This window comes from Seriola aureovittata, chromosome 20, assembly GCF_021018895.1.
Source record: "Seriola aureovittata isolate HTS-2021-v1 ecotype China chromosome 20, ASM2101889v1, whole genome shotgun sequence".
Classification (NCBI taxonomy): Eukaryota; Metazoa; Chordata; class Actinopteri; order Carangiformes; family Carangidae; genus Seriola; species Seriola aureovittata.
In genome coordinates, this window is record NC_079383.1 from 19821853 (window position 1) to 19844868 (window position 23016).

At 42.5% G+C, this 23016-nt stretch overlaps 1 protein-coding gene across 2 annotated transcripts in view; it reads right to left on the reverse strand.

Annotated features, from left to right (window-relative positions):
- Positions 1-22288, reverse strand: part of sh3kbp1 (SH3-domain kinase binding protein 1) — a 30260-nt gene extending 7972 nt beyond the window's left edge. The window contains exons 1-7 of one of the 2 annotated variants that reach the window (XM_056363835.1): positions 22033-22288; positions 15226-15383; positions 8454-8568; positions 7523-7632; positions 6758-6902; positions 6482-6561; positions 5434-5523 (exon numbers count right to left, since the gene is read on the reverse strand). In XM_056363835.1, the coding sequence (XP_056219810.1) occupies positions 5434-5523; positions 6482-6561; positions 6758-6902; positions 7523-7632; positions 8454-8568; positions 15226-15383; positions 22033-22036 (702 nt within the window). In that variant the 5' untranslated portion in view covers positions 22037-22288. The remainder of the gene's footprint in view (positions 1-5433; positions 5524-6481; positions 6562-6757; positions 6903-7522; positions 7633-8453; positions 8569-15225; positions 15384-22032) is intronic. The other variant, XM_056363834.1, reaches the window with a different exon arrangement.
- Between the last annotated feature and the right edge of the window lie 728 nt (positions 22289-23016).

The window sequence follows — 23016 nt, forward strand, 5'->3', positions numbered from 1 at the left end:
ATTAGCTGCAGTTACAAGTAAAATAAGAACATACTCCGCCTAAAACTTACCTCAAAAATATTACTTTACTTCAATCATAGGTAAACATAGTCCCAATTTTCTGACAAATAAATACCCTTGAAAATAGACTTGAAAAACCCAAAGCATCTGAATGTCAAGTACAACGTTGTACCCCTTTGGTATATATTAAGATTTTATGTTAATATTTTTCTAGTGTTTTACAAAAGGAGCCAGGACATACAGACACTTAGCTCTGTGACTCAAATGTAAAAGAAAGGGGGTTAAGGTCTAAGCATCACGCTCGGCTCATTAGCAGCTCTGAGAGGCTATTTGACCTAAATGCTAATGTTAGCATGCTAACATGCTGACGTTTAGCCAGTATTGATTGTGTTTACCATCTTAGTTTAGCATGCTAACATTTGCTAATTAGCACTGAACACACATACAAAGGACAGCTGAAGGTATTTGGCAATAAACTGAAGCAACATTTTGACCTGATGGTGGCGCTAGAGGATAAGTCAGGGACTCAGAGGGATACGTCCACTGGGGACCATGAATGTCTGTATACTATTTCATAGCGGTTTATCCAGTTTTGATTAAATAACGCTGCTAGCAAGGCATGAAATCACAAATTATACGAGGAAGGAAAAACTAGCCAAACAGATTTCAGCAACAATGAACTAATTTCACAAATGAAAGGGTGAAAAATAAAAATCCTGACTCACAAACAAAAATAGTCACAAAAACAATCAAATTGACATAATCACTTCTCTCCAGTGAACGTCAGAGTCCCTCAGGCTCCGATCTAACCAGCTAATTAGAGAGGATGAGATTGGATTTAGCATAAAAAGCAAACAAGCTGACTTGAGGATGAAGTGTGTGTTCCTGTGTGTGTGTGTGTGTGTGTGTGTGTGCGTGTGTGTGGTGTGGGCATTTGCGTGCTTGTGCGGCGTAGGTTGTTAAAAGGAGTCGTTGTTTTCCGGCTGGAGAAGATCCCTTGACAGTGTTTGTGGAACCGGGGTGGCTCTTCCACAGGAAAATACACACACACAGACACACACACACACACACACACACACAAACACACACACACACTCTTACTCACAGGGACTGGTCTGTCCCGAACACACACACAGCTCTGTTCTGTTAGGCCGAGAAAAAAACCCCCTCACCGCCTCGCCCCCCCCCCCCCCCCCACCAGCTTCTCTGCTCTCTCTACACCCTTTCCTCTCCCCTCCCTCCCTAATGACACCCATGTGGTGCCACAAGCGTTGAGACATGATTACAACATCACGGAGAGGATCACATGCTGCAGAGCCTCGTCTAGGCAGTGAGGACTGACCAATAAGAGTTTACTGACGCCGATAGTGACGACTATTTTTAGAGGAACTCAGACAGTCGGATAAATGTCACAACTTTCAATTTCAGGAAAAGTGTTTGAGTGTTTCAGAGTTATTTTCTCAAAGGCTGGAGACACCTCACCCCCCCCCCCCAGCCCCACCCCCCCACAGCTGCATTCACTGTACATCCTGTTTGTTTTAGCGCTGCGTCACTGTAAACCAAAACTCCACCTGCATGAATAAAGTGTGACCAAAGGCAGGAAATTTGAACTGCAGTAAAGCTTGCATGGTGTCATCTTATACTACTGATGTGTTACTCTTTTGTTTTAGTTGTTTTTTCATTTCCTACTTGTCTGCACCATTTCCTGTCGCAATCATGAGGTTAAAATGCAGGAAACTACAACAGAGACACACTTCTCTCAGAACCTAAAGCATACTGCTCGCCAAGTGGTTACACAGTGGTTCAGTCTTCTACGATCGCTTCCACAAAAGTTGAGGGATTAACAAGAGACGGATTATAGAAAGGAGAGTCAAAGTCTGTGAAGCAGAGGCCGCAATGTCCTGAATTTCCGTCCCTAACGCTCCAAAAACTGTATCCTACATTTCCCATATTGCAACTAGACAGTATCTTTCATTAGCTCCTCCCTACATCCCCTCTCTGTCTCTGTATTGACAAACTGCAACAAAAATCATGTATAAAAAGATGTTAAACCACTTGAACATCACGAACATTGTGTGCAACACCACCATAGAGCCAATGCACCATCACCATGTTGGTATCAGCATCCTAAGGATTTCAGATTCATTGTTCTGTTTCTGCACAGCCTTGCATATTTCTCGGAATAAAAATCGAGTCATCTTCTTTTCTTTTTTTTTTTTGCAAAGTTGAATAAACCCAGATCAATTCTCTGAAATATCTTTAATCGCCCCGTAACTCAAAGCAGAGGGCGATGTGATGAGGTCTGGAGAGTGACGGTATCTCCCTCGCTGACAGAAGGAGAGCTCACATTGAAAGTAAATTTTCCATTAATGACTAAGAATCATTATTAGTGCACCAGAAGATGAAGAACTTTGTGGGTGGGTGGGGGAAGGGCTTTGTATTACATATTGGGAATCAGCAAGTCAGCTGGTATGAGTAAAACACACACTCTTGAGTAAAACACACACTCTTTATTAATTTATGAAATTGTTGAGTATGTTTTGACTTAAGGAAACACTACCCCGCCTTAAATGACAACATACACCAATTTTTTTTACTGTAAACTCAGCTGGTATCACGGCTGAATGACTCTGACTCACCACAAAGACAAAGGATCTGGGGGGAAACACTGAACACTTCTCCTTTTGTTGCTCAGAGATGTTGAATACAAGCACAAAAAAAAAAGTGTCAGTGTCAGCCCACAAAAAAAAAAAAAAAAAGGCTCCTTAACCTATCATTCAATCACTTTGTACATCTGTGCAGCACATCACTGCTGTCTCTCTACACCGGGACTTCACCCATGTACAAGCAGCCGACCTTCCAGTTCAGGTCAATTATAAAGTTGACGTGGCTTCCAGTGACTCAGCGTCGCCCCACGATCCCGGATGGAGACTGTCACCTCCTCCAGAGCCTCATTAGGGAGCAGAGAGACTTGTCTCAACATAAAGCAACATAACAGCCTCCCGCTCAGCAGGACAGGCTGACAAACATCCTTAAGAACATGCACGCGCGCACACACACACACACACACACACACACACACACACACACACACACACACACACACACACACACACACGCACACACTCGTCTGCAGGAACTAAAGGAGAGTTTGACGACCAGTATAAATTTTAAAGACGTTTTTTTTTTCACCCAAATATATTTCGTTTTTATCCTGCGTCTCTCATGTTCATCTTCTCGTCTTTTGTCTCTGATTTTTGTTCACTGTTTCGTGAGAAATTAACCAGTGTTTCAGCGTCACGCCTCGGTGCCCTTTGGCCTCTCAGAAGCTCAGGTTAGTCTTTCGGTCTACATCATGCAGGAGCAGGCTTTTGATAAGGTTTCCTATGTCAATTAGAAAATGAAGGGAAAAAGATAGAGTTTTATTTCTCTTCTAAATGTGCTTTCAAAAGCTGCCAACACAAATGTTTTGGGGGAGGCAATGAATACCTGAAAATTCTACATTTTATGCATATTCTAGCAAAACCCGAAAAGCCGCATTTTCTTACTCTTTGTGGTTCCTGGTTTGCGATTTCTGCCTTTTACACCGCAATAGACAAAGTAAGCATTTCACTGTTGTAGCTGCTGGAGGTGGAGCTATAGTTTTAACTACTGTGTTTACAGTTACTCTAGGTACTTGACCCCTGTGGTCCCCAGCTAAGGGAATCGGGCTCCCAAAAAAGGGCTGCAAGATAAATTTTTTAAGGATCGTGAGACGGTTAATGGGAGAGGAAAGAAGGAAAAACAAAGTTGTGCATACAAAAGATTGTATTGTATTTACTTTTTTTCTAATCCAGTTTTTTTGGGGGGGGAAATATTGGATCATTTCACCTCTTTTGGCCTCAAACAGTTAATTAAATGAAACCATGTGAGATGTTTGGAGGGGAAATGTCTCTTTTGTGAAACTGCTAACAACTCATAGATATCTGAATCCTGAGTGTTGCATCACTACAGCCATCAGATAAAATGTGGGAGAGTAAAACTTGCGTGAACTAACCCTTTAAAAAGGCAGATGCTTGACAAGCTCTCAGAACAAAAACCAACAGCATCTGCATTGCCAGAAACCATTAACTTGACTTATTTTCCTTCCAAAAGAATATCCAAACATTTATTTTTCCCCAAAAAATGTGTTGTTGACATGGTGAAACAACATAAACAGAACACAAAACTCTTTTCTCTTTTCAACCTAAAACACTCGTGTCACCTTCTGACAAATAAAACCAAAAGGTAAGAAATGGGCTTTTTTTTCCTCTTTGTATTTTTTGGTGAACTGGCCCTTTAATTCCAAATGCATGTACAAAAAAATATATTAAAATGTAGTGTTTCCGCCCACACGGGTGAAACTGCCTCTGAAATGGTATTTTGACATAAAACTCTCCAGATGTTTCTTTTTTTCATTCACTTTACAATTTAAAGATGAAAACTTAACAAAACCCGTCCACCAACAGCCGATCTACACCAACCACACAATTACAAAACATGACCTGTCATCTCTCCTGTCACTCCCTGAGCAGCTAAACCACAACATTCGTAACGTCCAGCAGAATAGAAAACGCTGCGCATAAGAGAAGAAAGCGGTGAGGATGGAAATACAATAAATGAAGAAAAAAAATAATAAAACCTTGAATGAAAACGGAGCAAGAAGAGAGGAGGAGAAAGAGAAAACTTGACTCTACCGTTCTCTCCTCTGGTTTCAGTTAAGCTCAGGCGGACAGACGGAGCGTTGCTACATCAGCGCGGGCAGCTGGAGACAGTGTGTGTGAATGTGTGAGCGTCAGTGAAAAACTGTATCACCTCCCCTCTCTCTCTCTCTCTCTCTCTCTCTCTCTCTCTCTCTCTCTCTCTCTCTCTCTCTGTCTCTCTCTGTCTCTCTCTCTCTCTGTCTGTCTGTCTGCCCTGTGGAGCTCTCAGTTCTGCTTTGCTTGTCAAATCCCTGCAGGATGTGTGTGTGTGTGTGTGTGTGTGTGTCTGTGTGTGTGTGAGAGAGAGAGAGATGTGTGTCAACATACACCACTTCCTGTGCTGTACAACTGAAACGGAGGAAGGGGAGGAGCCAAGTCTGGGATTTCCTTCCCTCACTACTCACAATAAAATGATCACAGTATCAAAAAATGTATAAAGAGAGCCCTGTGTGTGTGTGTGTGTGTGTGTGTGTGTGTGTGTGTGTGTGTGTATGCGCGTGTGTGGACAAACCATCATTGTGAGGACACTTGGGCGACATTATGGTCGGTCCTTACTTTACGCTACAAATCGCTGTTTGAGGGTTAACACTTGGTTTTAAGGCTAATGTTAGGGTTATGTTTAGGTTTGGGTGAGCGGCTAGGGAACACACTCTGTATGATGGTCCTCACGAGTATAGAAAGACCAACGTGTGTGTGTGTGTTTGTGACTCACCTTGTCCACCTCTGAGTCAATTTCCATGGAGCGAGGTCTGAGCTTGATGGGCTGGTCTTTGAAGATGTCACCAAAGCCAAACCCTCGGACCTAAAGGGCGGATTAAAGAGGAACTTGCAATTCAACATGATCTTAACAATCTGCCGTAAAAACTCTCATTGCCTATTGACTTAAAGGACCTGTGTGTAGGATTTAGTGGCATCTATGTGGTTGCAGATTGCAACCAAATGAATACCCCTCCCTTTCCAAGCGTGCGGGAGAACCTACGGTGGCCTTCAGGTAACATGAAAAAGCAAAATGCCCTCTCTAGACTCTAGAGTTTGGTTTGTGAAGGGCTCATTCTAAGCTAACAAAAACACAACGACTTTTCGTTTCAGGTGATTATACATGAATCAAAATATAATTATGATAATTATATTCTATTTCGATGCCCCTAAATCCCACACACTGGGTCAGCTTCATTAGATTCAAATAGTATCCCAGACTCACAGCTCAAAAAGATATGTGTATATATATATATATTAATAGACTGTCTCAAACCACAGCCACAACCCAGTCCACTTCTCCACAATTGTTTGATACTCCAAACAAAGACTTTCATTGACGTGTTCCTTTAAAAACAAAATCGTCCATTAGCAAAGATGCAGCCTCAAAATGAATTGTGAGACTTGGCACTTACAGCTTTAAGCACATATGACTTGATGATTCACAGCCTCTGCTTCACACCACTGAGTTTTTTTTATTTTTTTAAAACAATTTTGTTTTTCAATTTTGTGCTGGAAAAACAGCATCCTCTTCCTGTTTTGTGTAATAAAGGAACTGGAGCTGGATTTTTCCCATTGTATCTGACGCTGTATGATCTCATCTTAGAGGAATAAATAATCATTTGGATCGGACAATTCTTCCAAGACCAAAAACATTGCTGTTACAAACAAAAGCGCATAATGTGCCGCGCAAAGGAATGTAGATGAGGACAGTCTCAGATTTGTGAAGCGTACACGTACTGTAGCGTCAGTTCGTCACATCTGTACTGTACATGACTGATTACCTTCTTGGGCTGGATTTCTCCTGACCCTGTTTCTGACCGACTGTCTCCTCCATCACTTTCACTGCCCGGGCTGTCCTTACCTACACACACACACACACACACAAACACACACACACAAACACACAAACACACACACAATGCATATTAGTTTGTTGCAGCACTCCTTAAAATGTGGATTTATGAAAATGCAAACAGTAACAGCAATCAGAGCCAGAGCTACTTGTGATCTTTTTTAAATGTAGGTGTTTTCCCACGATCCGCTTGGCTGAGACTCACTCGTGCGGGCGCTGCGGACCTCCTCCTGCGGGGTGGGCGTGTCTACGGAGGGCGTGTCGGACTCCTTCAGGATCTCTTTGGTGAAATTGGAGGGAAACATTCCAGTCTTCCCGTTGAGAACCCCCTCCCACCAGCCCTCCTCTACCTGAACACACACACACGAACACGACACACAGGGATACACGTTTATACAAAGATTTACATAGATGCTGATTCAGACAAACACAAAAACACATGTTATGTTTAGGTTTAACCGGCAGGGCACTTGGGCAAAACACATGGTCATTTGGTGGCAGCTGGACATGTAATATTAACACAATTGTTTTCATTTCATTCATGATCTGAAAACTTTCACAAGTTTGATTGAGTTTGATTTTCTTTTCCCTTAATTAACAGAACAACAAATAAAACTGTTCATATCAGGGATACAGCCGGAGAATCTATACATATATTTGGATAGTCAATCAGTAAGAAAAGAATATCGCTCTTGACTAAAATACTATGTGGTTTCACAGTCTTCTTAATTTGAAGGTCTCTAATCGTGGTCATAAACCTGCCAGTGCCCTCTAGTGGACGAACTACGTAACACAAACATATCTCTGGCATTTGTACCAGTTATAAATGAATACCAGTTCCAATTAGTAAAGCATTTTTTTTAAACTTCAGAAAAGAAGCAATAAATGTGCGTGTGTGTTTTGTGGAAGATTTTTGTGCACTGGACTTACAGAAGGATCCATTATGAGTCCAGTTAATAATCAGTCTTACCTCCGCTATGATTTCAATGACGTCTCCTATTTTCAACTCTAGCTCATCTTCATGCTGAGGCACGTAGCTGAAAGCAGCTTTACACCTTCGCTTACGGATTTGATCTCCTCCTGCAGCGTGCGCACGCACACACGCACACACGCACACACACACACACACACACACACACACACACACACACACACACACAAAACAATAGCATTTATAAACATATTTATGGCTTACATGTGACATAATTAGCTCACACACTTACCCGTAATCCATGATTTAACAGTGAGTGAGCAGGTGTTCACTGACTTATGAAAAGCCCTCATGGCTGAGGCCCCCGACATGCTGACCTTTGACCTTTCGATTAGAGGACAGTGTCACCAGCGCTGACACCAAAAAGCCTCTCGCTGGCCTTCCAGTTGTTTGTCTTACACCCATTAGCCTGCTCATTAATCTTGACTCATTCCACACCAGCTGGGGCCTTCAGACTTGACCCTGCAGTTCCTCCTCTGTCCACAAGGTGGCACTCTTCATCATCTTAAATCTTAAGGAGTCATTCCTCAGGGCCTATGTGCAGCCAAATGCAGTTATGCACAGGCATGGGTTTAGACACTTTTAGAAACTCAACATAAAGTGCTGGTTCTTGGCAAGAATTTAAAATAATAAATATCAAAAAAATGTAATTATTAATTATAAAATTTTGTGTCTCTTTTTGGTCATTTTGTCTCTTTGCAGCGATTTTCCTCTGACCCCTCCCCTGAACACGCGTGTACAGTGAGTGTGTCGTATGTGCATATATACATGTTTGCAGTAGAATGGTGGGGAATGCTTGACCCAAATCCTTCATCACACTAATAGGATCTATGTTTGAGCCCTGAAGACTTAAAGCTGGCTAATGACCACGACGTATGAATGTACATGTCCGTGTGTAAGAGCTGAGTACCTTTCCTTCCCGGCCGTACGCCGGGGTCGGACACGGGGCTGGCCCTGCCATTTGCGAGGTCAGATCTGATCATGCTCGCCTGTCCTCCATCCCTCTTCGCCTCTTTCTTTATCTCCTGCAGAGAGAGAGAGAGAGAGAGAGAGAGAGAGAGAGAGAGAGAGAGAGAGAGAGAGAGAGAGGAGATGATTAGAGCAGGAAGAAGAGCAGGAGACGATGATGGGAAGAAAAATATAGGTTTAGGTGAGGAAAGGTAAGTTACAGAAATAGGGAAATTAGGAGTAAAGAGAGAGTTTAAGCTGCAAAAAGTATGTAAATGCCGCAAGTAAAACTACGTCTTATCAGTCTAAGTTGACTCCTCCCTTATTTCATAATGACTGAAGCTCTGAAATGCCACAACTGATTATCATTTTTGATGATAACGCTGATGATGATGCATCATTAACAAGAACAGATAAAGATAAATGGAAATATTCAGATGCAGCAGATCTGTACGCAGCCCGATACTGACCTTTGTTGTTGGTAGTTTCTTTGTCGGTGTCATATTACAGATTCAGTGTTTCTGCTATCATTTACATTCAGTCAGACACAGGGATTAAGAGTCAGAATCAGAAGACACCCTGAGTTGAGGTATCAGTATCTTACCTAATTCATAATGAGGTAAAGGAACAAGTCACATTTCTAACTAAGATGTCGTCTGTTCAAAATACCAGGTCACACCCAGCTGCAACTCCTATTCTCTTTTGGTTAATGTAATCTCAGTGTGAACTTCTAATAATACTGCATTCCTTATAATGTTGGATCACTGACTCGTGTTGCTGACAAAACTTTAACTGAATTAAAGGACAGGTTCATATTTGTTCAGGTCTGTCTTTATACAGCACTCGTATGCTTGTAAAGTCCTTCATCAGCTGATATGAGTCTGCAGATGCTGGTGTTAGTAACCCGGGTGACCCTCGCTGTTTACCTGCAGATGACCGGTAACACGCTCATAAACCTTGTGCGAACCCAACAAACAGGCGAAACCTGCCGCCCTCTTGCACAGCTGCAACTTTTCCCCTCCGCTAACTAACTCTCTGTCCCCGTGACTTTCACCGGCATAAAAGAATCACAAGACAGCATGCCTAACTGATCAGGAGACGTGGAGAGAGACAGGCAGGCAAACACGCTGAGCGACAGAAGAATCAACAAGCAGGCAGATGGGGGAGACAACAAACGTGGAGAGGCACACAGACACAGACACACACACACACACACACACACACACAGACACACACACATACACAGAGAGACATCCACACACAGAGTCGCAGAAAAACTCGACTTGACGGTTCACATCTCCCCACCACATTCATCATGACGCTGTTTCATAAGCCCTGGCCCTGTGGCAAACGCAGCTCAGTGAAGCAGACGGGCCCGGGTACACTGACTCACAGAATCTAGCCCCTTACACACAACACACACACACACACACACACACACACACACACACACACAGACACACACACACAAACTGGCCTGGTGTGGCGTAAAAGCCATAATGAGCCACGGAAGATCCAAATATATCAACAAGAAAGGACGTTTCCTAGACAACAACCGAAGCTCATTTGAGGCTAAGAGCCATTTTAGCAGCTACACGAAGGATGGAGACTGGATGTGAAGCCGGAGTGAGTGTGATCCTTATATAAACCGGCGTAATCTACAAACTTGGCGCTCAGCACAGAAGAGATTCACGTCCCCAGGCGCTGAGAGGCTAATTAAAAACCCTTTTCACCAAAACTGTACCGTCTGGCAGTTCCTTCGCGGCCCACCAGTGGGCCCCCGGGCCACAGGTTGGGAACCACTGACTTCAGGACTCAGCAGAAATTGTCCTGTAAACCACAACATTTGAGCACTTTGCCCAAAGAAAAAAAGCACTCACCAACATTAGATTTCCTGCCTTTGTTTGGCGTTGCAGGAAGGCGAAATGACCACAAATATACGCAAAACAAACCGTCCTATATAGAAGGGGTGGGGAGTCTTTTACCTGTCTGTGCCCGGAGGTGGGATCATTTTCTCACAATCTCCCCAAAACCAAAACAGTAAAGTTTTGGGCCCTAAAACAAAAACAATGAGCTGAAAGATGATAAAACTCTCAGTAGAGCTGAGGGAAACTGCATCTATCTGTGTATCTATGTTAATGTTTTGTTATTTCTCTCCAGTGAAGTCACCTTTCCCTGACCTTTGGTGTTTGCAGTTGGTTAAGTAGGCTAATGCAGTCCTAATGTAAAACCAGGAAAAGACTCATTGATTCTGCAGTGCAGAGTGCAGAGGGGCCGGCTCTGACTCTGTAACCTGCATGCCTTCGAATGCAGCAGAAACAGATATTGACACACACGTACATTCATTCAGAAACTCACGCACAGACTGACAAAAACCAGCCTGACACTTTTAACTTGGAGACTCCACGCTGCACAGGCCAACCTACGCAAAAACCCACAGCAGGCATTTGTTAGCCGAGAGCTTCCTCTTTTTTTTTTGTTTATGAGTAGAGGCGGTGTTTACTAGCTGTTTGGCTTTTTGCTTCATGTACAGAAACACAACATACATTCTTTAGACATAGAAATATCAAATACACACTCAGTCTGCTTGTTTAAATAGTTAATATACTTGATCTTGCAACCAGAGACTGATGATTGTGTGGTTTAGGAAAAAGCTAACTGCACTGTTCTTGGAGGCCTTTGTTACTACTTGGACCGCATTCATGCTGCAATTCCTCCGGTGGGGATATGGAGGTAACGCAGAGTTAAAGGAAACCCAGCTGAAATGAGGGGAGGAAGACAACGTGATTCATCATATCTGAACAGGAAACACCTGCATTATGTACACAGCACTGTGTGTTTGTCTGTGTGGTGTGTACAAGCCTGACAGCAAGGACGTAGTTTACACTGCGCTGCTTTAATGCTAAACATTGCTCTGCACGTTCCCCTCTCACCAGACCCCTGACCTTCTTTTTTCTCTTCTGCCATCACAGATAATGCAAAAACAATGCAGTGCAGCAGCTAACATCCCCTGTGTAGAACATATTAGTCCTGGTGGCCTGGTAAAAAAACATAAAACCTCAACTCAATGACATAGAGAGAAGAAGCAGAAGGAAACTGAGTGCGCTTATACTTGTAAAAAAAAACCCAAAAACATTGTGAAATACGCAGGAAAAGTGATGCAAAAATATTATTCCCCTCTTTTCATAAACTGTATTCATTGGTCAAACTGTTATAGTAGGAAACCACTTACGCAAGTTGATAGTGAATCACGAGAGGGTTTTCCATATATGAAAGCGGAAAGAAAACTACAAACTAATATACAACCATTTTCATTAAAATATTTATCATTTACGCCGTTTGTTCAAAAAAAACTTGGCAAGCCAAACATTTAATGGCTTCAGATTCAAATATGAACCTAACCTTCTGTTTTAGACTTTTTTTTGTTCTGTATTTTCTGACATACTAAGCTACAAATGAATGATGTATGAAAATAGCTTTAAGTTGCAGCCCTAGTTTAAATGTATGGTTGGTTATGTTTAATCAGGGGTCATCCATTTTTTAGAATAAAAAAAACGTTAAGTTACACAATCAAATAATTTAAAAAAAGCAGCTGATCACTTTTCTTCTCAGAAAGCAACTGGCGGCAAATCCAGCTGCTCTATTACACCATGAAGAAGAATGCTGAGCTTGACTCCCAGAGCAATTAATGTCAAATCAGACCATGTGAAGCTGATTTGCAATACCTGCTAGTCTAATTCACCGAGGTCAGATGACTAAAACAGTTCCCATCAACAGGATATCCTCCACCTCTGCTAGGAATATGGGCTGTAGGGAAATTTACGAAGAATTCACTCACATCCTACTTATTTTCTTGGAATTGAAATTACAGTATTGTCCAGAAATGGTCTACTACTAGCTAAATTTGATAATGGATTAATCATTTAAGTCATTTTCTAAGCAAGAAACTCTCATTACAGCGTCTGAAATGTGAGGATTTGCTGGGTTTTTTTTAATCATCTTTCATACAAAACTGATTATCTTTAGGTTTTGGACTGTTGTCCGAACAAAACAAGCAACTTGACAATGTAAATTTGAGCTTTAGGAGATTGTGATGGAATTTTTACAGTATTTTCATACATTTTCATATAAAGTATTCAACAGGTTAAATGACTATAAAAATAATCATTAGTTGCAGCCTTGATAATATCAATAGTTAAGCTGTTGTACGGCAGTTAGCAGCCATATTGGGGCTGTTGTTGATTCATCATTAACACTATCTTGACAGAATTTGAAAGATATGGTGAGTGTCTTTGTGGTTTTTGACATAAACAACAAAATAGTCTGTTTGCAACTAATGTGGTTTTTAGATTACAACAGCTTCGCTAGTTGGTTGGAGAGCCAATTACAAAACATGACATGTGCACTGGTGAATGTATTCTCATCTGTAACATCAGTTGCTTTGCTAAATTACCCAAATGATTTCACTAACAACGCTCAGAGTGTTGACCCGAGTTTCACCCCTGTCTGGATCACATTTAGACAAATGCATCTTTCAAAAAGCATTTTCTTTTAGAAGAAAATGTTAATTCATTGACCTCCACTAAAACAGTCAGCCCGCGCTGAAGGGGGGCTGCTCGCATACCATCACTTCCTGTCGCCTTTTTTTTATCTCGTCTGTCCTCACCTCTCACTTCCCACACACACACACACACACACACACACACACACACACACACATATATAAATCAGCACTGCTGCAAAGCTTAATGTCACTCATTCCCATAACTGCAGTCTTGTGACATACCAGTTTGGTATTACTGCATTACTCACAGTCTTCCTCTGTTTCTTTCTCACACGCAGACACACACACACACACACACACACACACACACACACACAGCCTTCACGGGCCCACTGTACAGCTCTCTGACAGTGAATGAGAGCTGTGACATTCAGTCAGCACAAATAAACCACCTGACAACAGACGAACCTTTTTTGTTGAGCACTCTGTCGCCCTCGGCTTGTAACACTTCTCCACTTCCCCTCATGGCCGAGTGAACAAGATACTTCCCTCTTCCCATCAAAGCAAACACATTGTTTTACTGCTGTTACACATCAAAAGCATCTATTGATGACTGCCCATCCCAGAAATGAATGTACCTGATTTACTCTGAGCCACCAGCGGACCGGGGATTGGGTTGCAGCAGCTGCTCGTAATTCATTACTACGTTTGTGAGTAAAGTAGCTGCTAATAGCTGATTTCAAATTATTGATTTATTCATCCGGGATCCACCGTTTGAATGTGAGTCAATACATTACAGAGGTATTGTGTGATATGATGAAACAGTATACACCATCGCAGGTCATGTTGCAATGGTTTTCAGAGACTCAAACGGTGTAGCTGCATCTATATGCTGATATTTCACCGAGGGAATGAACCTAACCTTTTCGTCTGGTCTGATCTGAGGTCAGTTTGTTGCTGTACAGCTGTGAAGATTCTGAAAACACAAGCGGGCTAATTAGTTTTCCCCTCCAGCTTTAAGATCAAGCAGTGGCCGACAGCGACCGGCTGCGCCCGCTAAAACAGTCAGCGCAGCAGCTCGGGTCAAAGTTCAACACATTTGAACTTTTGGTGATTTGGACATCTGCGCTGAGCCGTCGCACCACACCACATGCACAGTAATAGCCTGTGTCTGTTTTTTCCACGATGATGTGAACACGACATAAGGCTTAATGCATCAATAGCGTTCAAACACGTTGCGTGTCGGACCATCAAACAGTATCTGAACAATACAGCTACTTTGCAACAGCATGTTATGTCTTTAAAGGAAAACGTATGTTGTAAAATTATATATAAAAAAAATATTTGGCAAGTTGCAAATACATTGATCATGATGAGGGAATTGGTTAAGGTTAGGGAAAGACAAGTCATTTCTGTGTCCATGTACTTTTCACCAAAACCACCGCCTTTCCGTAATCTTAAGTGTTTTTAACTTAAGTGCTTTTGTGACTTCAGGGTAACCACAGGTGGGAGTCTGAATGTGGACCCTCGTCTCTGGTGTCAGAGCTTTGAACACCCACCAAACACCCCGACTCCCTCATAACGATTCCGTTGCAGTTCATAAATTTAGCCCTTCGTTTAATCAAAAAAAAAAAAAAATTTCCTCTGAACATGACCTGAAACATAAAACACTGAAGTGAATCACATGCTACATCTTAGACAGTGTTCTCCATAACCATGGGGTCTAGATCTAGATGGATCAAAAACACTTGTAACAAATATTTGACAGAACTGTTTTTGTTCCAAGCGGGTATGACAGGAGAGAAATTGGGGCAACAATGACTAATCTATTCTTACCTGCAGATTCAATCAATCTGTGGCGAGTTCCTCTCTGCCCTCAGCCTAACCTCATCTTCTGCTTAATCTCAAATCAAATCCCAACCACAAATTCAACCTTAACATAACCTAATTTCTTGGTCTGATTTAATCCTAATTTTAACCCTGTCTCACCTAATAAAAGAAAAAAAAAAGAAAAAAAGTCTAAAATTAAAATAGCGCAAGAAAACACACACACACACACACACACACAAAGCCAAGCCATACCGCAGTGACACGCTGCTAACTGCATGTTTACTCTGCTGCTGTGCAGAACCTCCTGTGGGTTTATGAAGCATGTGAGAGAGCGAGAATGTGGAGAGAGAATGAGGTGGTGGTGGGGGGGGGAAAGGGGGGTTTGACTGTGATTACTCACCCTGACAAAGTTATCCGGGAACAGACCCCTGCGTCCGCCCAGCTCCCCCTCCCACCATCCTCCATCGTCCCGCCGTATGTTCACGATGATGTCACCCACCGTCAGGCTCAACTCATCGTCCTGCTGAGCCTCATAGTCGAACTCCACCACGGCCTCCACTGTGCACAGAGGAGCAGAGGCACAGAGAGAGAGAGAGAGAGAGAGAGAGAGAGAGGATGAGAAAGACAGGGTCAGTGTGTTACAACACAATAAAAAGTCAGACAGTGCTGTGGTTTCACCATTGTTCCATATTCACTCTGCGGTTTGATGTTGGTGCCGTTTTTTTCTTTTTTTGACTCAAAACTGGAAGTGAACAGCTGAATTTTACATCACAACACTGTTTACTCAGGCCTGCAACACTGCAGCTATAAAGTAAACTGGGTTTAATTTGTCTATGGTGCCGCTCTGACTCTGATGAGTGTTTCATTTTTTCTCAAATAAAAGCCGGGATTTGAAAAATGGCCAGCTCGCAGAGGTGCATTTAAAGTCTGGACAAATCCTCGAGGAGGGGGAGGTGTGTGTGTGTGTGTGTGGGGGGGGGGGGGGGGGGGGGGGGGGATATTACCTGTACTGTCATGGCATTCAGCAGAATGTAAATTCCCACTGCAATTATTCCATCAGTACAACAATACAGTCATAATATACTTGCCACTCTGCTGCTCTGGGATTTGCTTCTCAACAGGAAGACTGTTATCACTCGCTAATTAACAGGTGCCAAGAAGGAGTTTTCTTGTAAACAAATTAAAGTTATGTTTACATACAGTGCTTCTCATTAAAACTCATTGTGTGTATCCTAGAGACCGTTTCTACCAAGCAGAACAACAGCATCATTGGTTTCAGACAGGACCCTTAAACAAAATATGCTCGTCCTCAAGTAACAAAGCCCCCTGGTGGACATACTCATTATGACTGGGGCAAGGGTGTCGTGTGTCAGGTGACTTTTCACGGCGACAAAGTCTGGGACGCTATTTGTTTCTCATTTCCACCCGACAGTCAACGCATCGATCTCCTGCAAACCTTAACCACTATTGTAACCACGATAACGCAGCTCCCGTAACCTTAACAACAACTGCGGCAACATGCACACATTTTTCTTATTCTGATTGAAATAGTTCAGATTTCGGTTTCACTGTTTACAGTAAGTAAGTACAGAAAGTAATCAGGTTAAGTGATTTACATACAAAGAGGTATAAACAGGCCTAATCGATTAACCGATTAACCATTTCAAACCTTAATTTAAACCATTTAAACCGATGTTTCCCTGAACCTAACCCGGTTGTTTTTGATCCTAAAGCTAACCACACATTTACCTTACTGTTCTCACATCAAGAAGCTGATTAAGTCTTCAACGGTGATGTGTCACTGCCAGCGTTGGACGGCACAGGCTAATTTTGTCATCCTGCTTATAGAGGCATCAGTTCAGAAAATGCTTCCATGTGTCATTCTAGAGGCCATGAACACGTGACGTGTTTGATCATATACTTTAGAGGAGTTGTTACATTAAAAAAAAAAACACTTGCAACAACCATGAAATCCTGCAAAAACCACAGAATACCTTTAATTCCACTCAGTTGTACTTTAGCCAGACTTTCTAGCAGGTTCTGATGTAGCGTCAGCGGAACTGAAATGTTCTTGCAGACACGATGTGCATGAAAAGGTTCAAGGTTGGTTTTTTACTGTCACGAGCCTCAGTGCAGTGAACACAGCACTGAGACAGTGAGACCCTGACAGTGAATCTCCTCGCACTTATTGAATAGATGTCGTACTTAGTACTTACACCGAGGTCTCCGACTGCACTCAAGCTTTAGTGTTGTCCCTCAATGTTAAGTCGCTTTGGATTAAAGCATCTGCTGAATGAGTCAATGTAAATGTGAATGTAATGGTAGTAAGAATAAAATACTCAATAAAAATAAGCGATATGAAAAGACATCTTGAACAAAGTCTTACACAATACTGACGTGTAAGGTGCTGATGAAAACAACAAAAGCAAATATGAGCAACTGCAAATTAAAACTGAAACTGATTTACAAAACAGGAAAATGCGGTCAAATTTAAATCTAAAAAAGGGGGGGGCGTGGGGGGTTAAGTAAAAAAAAAAAACAGCCTTGAAGTAAATAGTCACTATTTGAAAAACTGCACATTAAAAAAAACACATGCAACAAACACTTCTTTCCCTCACTCTAACCACCACACACAATTACACACACATTTGCACACACACAACCAACTTGTGACCGATTGTGCAGCTGCAGGTACCTAATGCGTCATTTTACTTGTAGTTTTCCTAACCCTAACCGTGCACGTACACACACACACACACACACACACACACACACACACACACACATGCCTATTGCCCACCAAGGCCTGATTCTTGTCTAAGCTGCGTGGGCAGCAAACAGGGGGGTGGGAGTGGTGGGAGTTTCAGGGGTGGGGTAACCATGGGAACAACAGCATAAAGGGGTAGCTATGACTCAGACATACTGGCATCCTCCCCAAAATGAAACCCCCCCCTCCACACTCACACTCACACACACACACACACATACATACATACAGTACAAAATGCACAAAAAGTCAAATTTTTGCACACAAATGCACCATCTGGCAAAAACCCACAAGGATGACAAGACAGAGCGAGACCACAACTCTTGCGAAAGCAGTTGTATTAAAGTGGAAGGTCAGGGTGTTGCTAAGAGTTTACATCATGGGGAAGTAGGAGGACTACCACCAGACATCAGAATTAAGCAGACAACGCAGACGACAGTAGTCCAAGTTGGCCTGCTGCTCAGATGGGGAGGATATGATTCTGGCTTGAGATAACTGGAGAGATCAGCTGCAGACAAGACAGCGACGTGGCATACATACCTTTTTTTCTTTTTGCTCTTAGTTATGAGGTTTTGTGGGGAAGTGGCAGATACAATGAGAGGGAGAGTGGAAGTGGAAGGTTCTTCAGCAAGGAGAAGTGCGTGTACAGTGAATTAATAGCCTATGGCAGTTCACTTCCAAACCACATTACAGTACATCTGAATGGCGTAACAGGACAGCACACTGCAGTCCACCCACCCACGTCAGTCAACAACACATACACCAGGCAGAAGAAGACGACAGATTGTGGCTCTGAACAGAACGCATATCGGGGAGTGCAGAGAAGGAAAGTGTTAAAAAGGAAACACCAAATGGGCTCTGGAGAGGAGCTCTGCTGCAAATCTATGCAGAAAGAGTGAAAAATGAGCCTCGCAATAGTGGAAATGATTTTACAAAAAAGAGGTACTATTGATTCCTGTTCAAGAAGCTACTGCACTTGTCTGTATTTGGAAATTAAAAAGTCTATTTTAAAAAAAAAAAAATGAAAGTATTTGTGTCTCAATTAAAGATTTACATCTTCAAGAGGAACCACTGAGCTTGAGGCTGATTGCCGCAGACAAATCAAAAAGCGGTGAGAGATGGACTAACGCAATGCTGGTTTCCATCTTTTCAAGGCGTCGATGCACACAGAATGGTGCAAATCTGTGATCTGGCTCGCATTGCCACTGTATCTCAGCCAGTAGCAGATGACCCTTTCCTCTACCAATGTAGAGCCTGTAGAGCGGCATCGCTCTCCTTGACCTGTGATGCACCAACACTGCTTTGCATGTTTAGATTTAATCACAATGCAGGCAGAATGAAGACGACAAGGATGCTTTGCAAATACCACCAATGGCATGTGGTCAGATGGCATTCTCCAGTTAACATGTTCAGACGCCGATTGCATGTTAACACTGTGGGTAACTAGGGAGACAGCGACAAACCACCCGAGAGCTCTAAGAGGCTGATTAGCATACTTGAGCTCATTGTTGTGATTTTATAGCTTGTTCATTTACTGTAGCTGCATTGTTTGGTCTAATATGCCCACAGTGTATCTGGCAGCTAAAGAGTCAGATATTGGTGGAGTCTGATGCTAAAGCCGCTACATGTCTACTTATTGTGTTAGCAGGCAACTGTTTGCTAACACGCTAAGTGCTTGACAACGAGCGCTAACAAGTTGGGACCGAACATGTGGGAGAGAGTGACAGCACCTTACCTTACCTTAAGAAACGTAAAATGTTTGTAGCGGTTTTACCAATTAAGAAAGCAATCATGAGTTTTAGTACAATGAAATTAAATGAAACAACAAACCTAATGCTTGACTTCAACACACCAATTTAGCACTGACTGTTGGTGGGGGGTCTTTCTATCTAGTTGATGTGTGTGTGTAAGCAAGGCTAAAAATGATATACATGAGTCCTTAAGAGAGATAAGATAAAGAATGTTTTAAAGGCTATAGACAAAACAAAACACTCAATCGAGTGGTCGAGAATTTCACACTTAAACCCATAGAGGAACTGAGATGAGCGTCCTCTGAGCAGCTGTGGTCAGTTTAGATAAGGGGAAACTACACATACAGACACACTTAACTCTGCAAAGCCATGCTGACATTTCGCTGGTTTCCAGCAAGCCTGTGTTTAGTTATGGGTATGTTTCAGTACGGCTGCTGCTGATGATGTCAAGAGCAGCTGTGTGTTTCTGTCTGTAAAACATTCACGCTGGACCGGAGCCCACTGGGAGTCGAAGCCACCCACTCCAACTTCTGGATCAGATCACAGACTTCAGCAAATTCTCCCACATTAAAGGAAAATTCCAACCGTTCATCTGCTCATCACGCACATATTTTGTGAGAAAGGGTTTATAATTTATTAGACTTCCTCATCCTGCATTCACTTCTACTTGTAATTCATTCCCTCTTTCTTTTATTTTTTTTGCAGAATGCCTTTTGACAACCCCCCAGCTGAGAATTTTGTGCATTCATCTTTGGGTTTTCAGTGTAGGTGAAGGAAGCCGTAGAGGAAGCCGTGGAGGAAGCCGTGGAGACGGCGACAAGCAAAGCAAAAGCAAAAAAAGAGAGTGAGAGTGTTTCAGTTTCATCTGAGAAAAGTGAAACATGTCTTTAGGCTGTTCTGTATTCCTATCTGTTAAGACTAATGGGGATGGAGAGACCGAGCTGTTTCTCCCTGTGTAAGTCTTGAATGTCTCTGCAAATGTCTTGAAATAAACCCTTTGTCTTCAACTCTGAGGGACTGAAGGTCACAGTTCTAGATCTCTGACGTTGTTTGTCTCCTTGAAAACTGAAGCAACAGCAGAATTATCGTGGTGTTTTGTCTTCAGGTCTGTATGTTGAACAGGAGCGAGCAAAGAAATAACCAAAACAAAACAAAAAGAAAAAAGAAATGGATGAATAGTGCAGTCTTAATGTATACTAGCATTAAAAAGGACTTTACCACTTTACATGGCATCTGAATACACTCAGTGGCCACTTTATTAGGTACACTTGTACAATCTATTGCAATTAAATACAACTGTTCTGCCATAAAGTGTACTTTTAGCTCTGGATTAAACACCTCTAAACACAATGTAGTCTAGTAGCAAATCCACCTATATATGACCTCAGTGATACATGCATATACACACATACATACATAATGTGATTTACCAATTTCCGACAGTGTCACCAAAAACTGAACACCATAAAATTCGTAAGGATAGGTGTTGATGGCAGCGCTGTTGTTTTGGAGTTTAAGTAGTTTGTACATGTGAGCCTATAGAGTCCAGATTTCAATAGAAGTTAGAAACCGACAAAATTAGGCAACATAAACGTCTGTCTCTCACTTGAAACAACCACAAACCACTTTTTTTTTTTAAAAAAAGGTAGATCAATGTCCCAATTGTGCAATTAATTCAATTACAAGATCCCATACACATACTGAATCTGGGGCTTTACCTGCGGCTGGGGTTGGGGTTACAGGCCACGAGCTGCAACTATTTTTATTATAGGTTAATATTATAGAGCATTCACTTGATCAATAAACCACTTATTCAATTTACAAAGTGCCAACTGCTCCTTTGCAGAGAAATGAAGTTGTATGACAAAAAAAAGTAGCATGAAAAGACAAAGGAAGTATTAACTCTTGCCCTGCATGGCATCTTTGAAATAACCATCACATTTAAAAGAGCTCTTAGTTAACTTTACTAAGTCGATTACTCGACCGCCAAACCTGCAGTCGGTTCACTTGCATGCATTGTGTGCAACAGCGCAGTGCTGTGGGAAACGATGGCGATCATGAGAAGAAGAAGAAGAAGAATGTCCCACGTCAGGCCTGTTTCATCCCACAGACACAGACGGAGAGCTGGAGAGAGTCAAACACTGTGAAACAGCGCGGGCAGGCAGACAGACAGACAGAGAGTGAATGTAAACGTGTCAACATCTGCAACTCATCAATGTGATCCGCTGCTTTTTCTGAAATCGCAGCCGCACACACACACGCGCGCGCGCGCACACACATACACACACACACACACACACACACACACACACACACACACACACACACACACACACACACACACACACACACACACACACACACACACACACACACAGGCGTCCGGGCTGGCTGCACACCCACGCGCAGCTTTCTAATCATGAATATAGCATCGGAATCGTTCGAAAACACTGAGAGACGGCGAGCCTGTGCGGTCACCGACAAACAGCTCGGCTATGTATGAAGCGACGTCAGGGGAGGTGAGGCAGGGAGGAGAGGAGAGGAGAGGAGAGGGGGAGGAAGGAGAGAGGCTGAACCCAGCGCGCATCTGGACCGGGCGTTTATTCCTGCCCATCCAGATGCGCAAAGGCGCTGGAGGCTATTTTAGGACATGCTGCAAAGAAGGAGCAAAATAAGCGTCGCGTCTCACCCATTTATGTCTCCCGATGTGCTATTAGTGCTCCTGCAGGCTGGTTGGTAACGAGGGGAAAGGTGGTTGCCTCAGGTATATAGAGGGGGTTTGTACCGGACCGAGCTCCAGCCTCCTGCTCGTACTACAGATCCGCTACAGCAGCGCTGAAACGGGAGGAGCGTCAAATGAAACCATATTCCTTCCTCTTTTTTTTTTTGTCTCCGGTGACACGACAGAGGAGGCAGAGCGAGTGGCCAGAAAACGGAAAAAGCTCTGATGAACAAATCTCTCTCTCTCTCTCTCTCTCTCTCTCTCTCTCTCTCTCTCTGCTGCTGCCTTCAGGTGCACTGCGTAAAGTCAGACTTCCCAAATCGCATTTTCATCAGATGCAGATAGGGGAATGATGTGACGCAATTTGTTGCACCATGCATGATGCACAGATGGTGGTGACACAATTACTCTGTGTTAAGGGACAGCAGGGTTTAATACTGAAGATGAGCACTTTTATAATGGATAAATGTTATTTCTCCAAACAAATATTCTTTTTTATTTATCATTTTATTTAATTATTCAATGTAAAATTATTTCCAAGAAATTCATATTCAATTTTAATACTATAAAAACATGTTCTTCTCAAATAAAAAACATCTTTTTTTTCTTTTTTCACAATATTCTGTCAAATAAACTCCAGCACATTTTGCATTTTATGAACTTTACCACTGACTGCAAAACTTCACAACCTAATTCACTTTTGAGCCTTCTTCAGTGGTGCAGTGTTTTATTTTAGTGGGTGTACTGCAGGTTTATTACCTGTATTAACAGTGGGTGCTGCAGTCAGTGCAGGGTCTCATCTCCAGTTAGTGGACTTTCTGTTACTAATAGAGTTTATCATAACTTTGTATGAACCCAGGTAATGTTGTTGTTTTTTTTCATCACAGTGACCAACTAACTGCTGTACATTTCGACCCACTCTCTGTCGCTTTTAGCGGTTTTCACTCATTT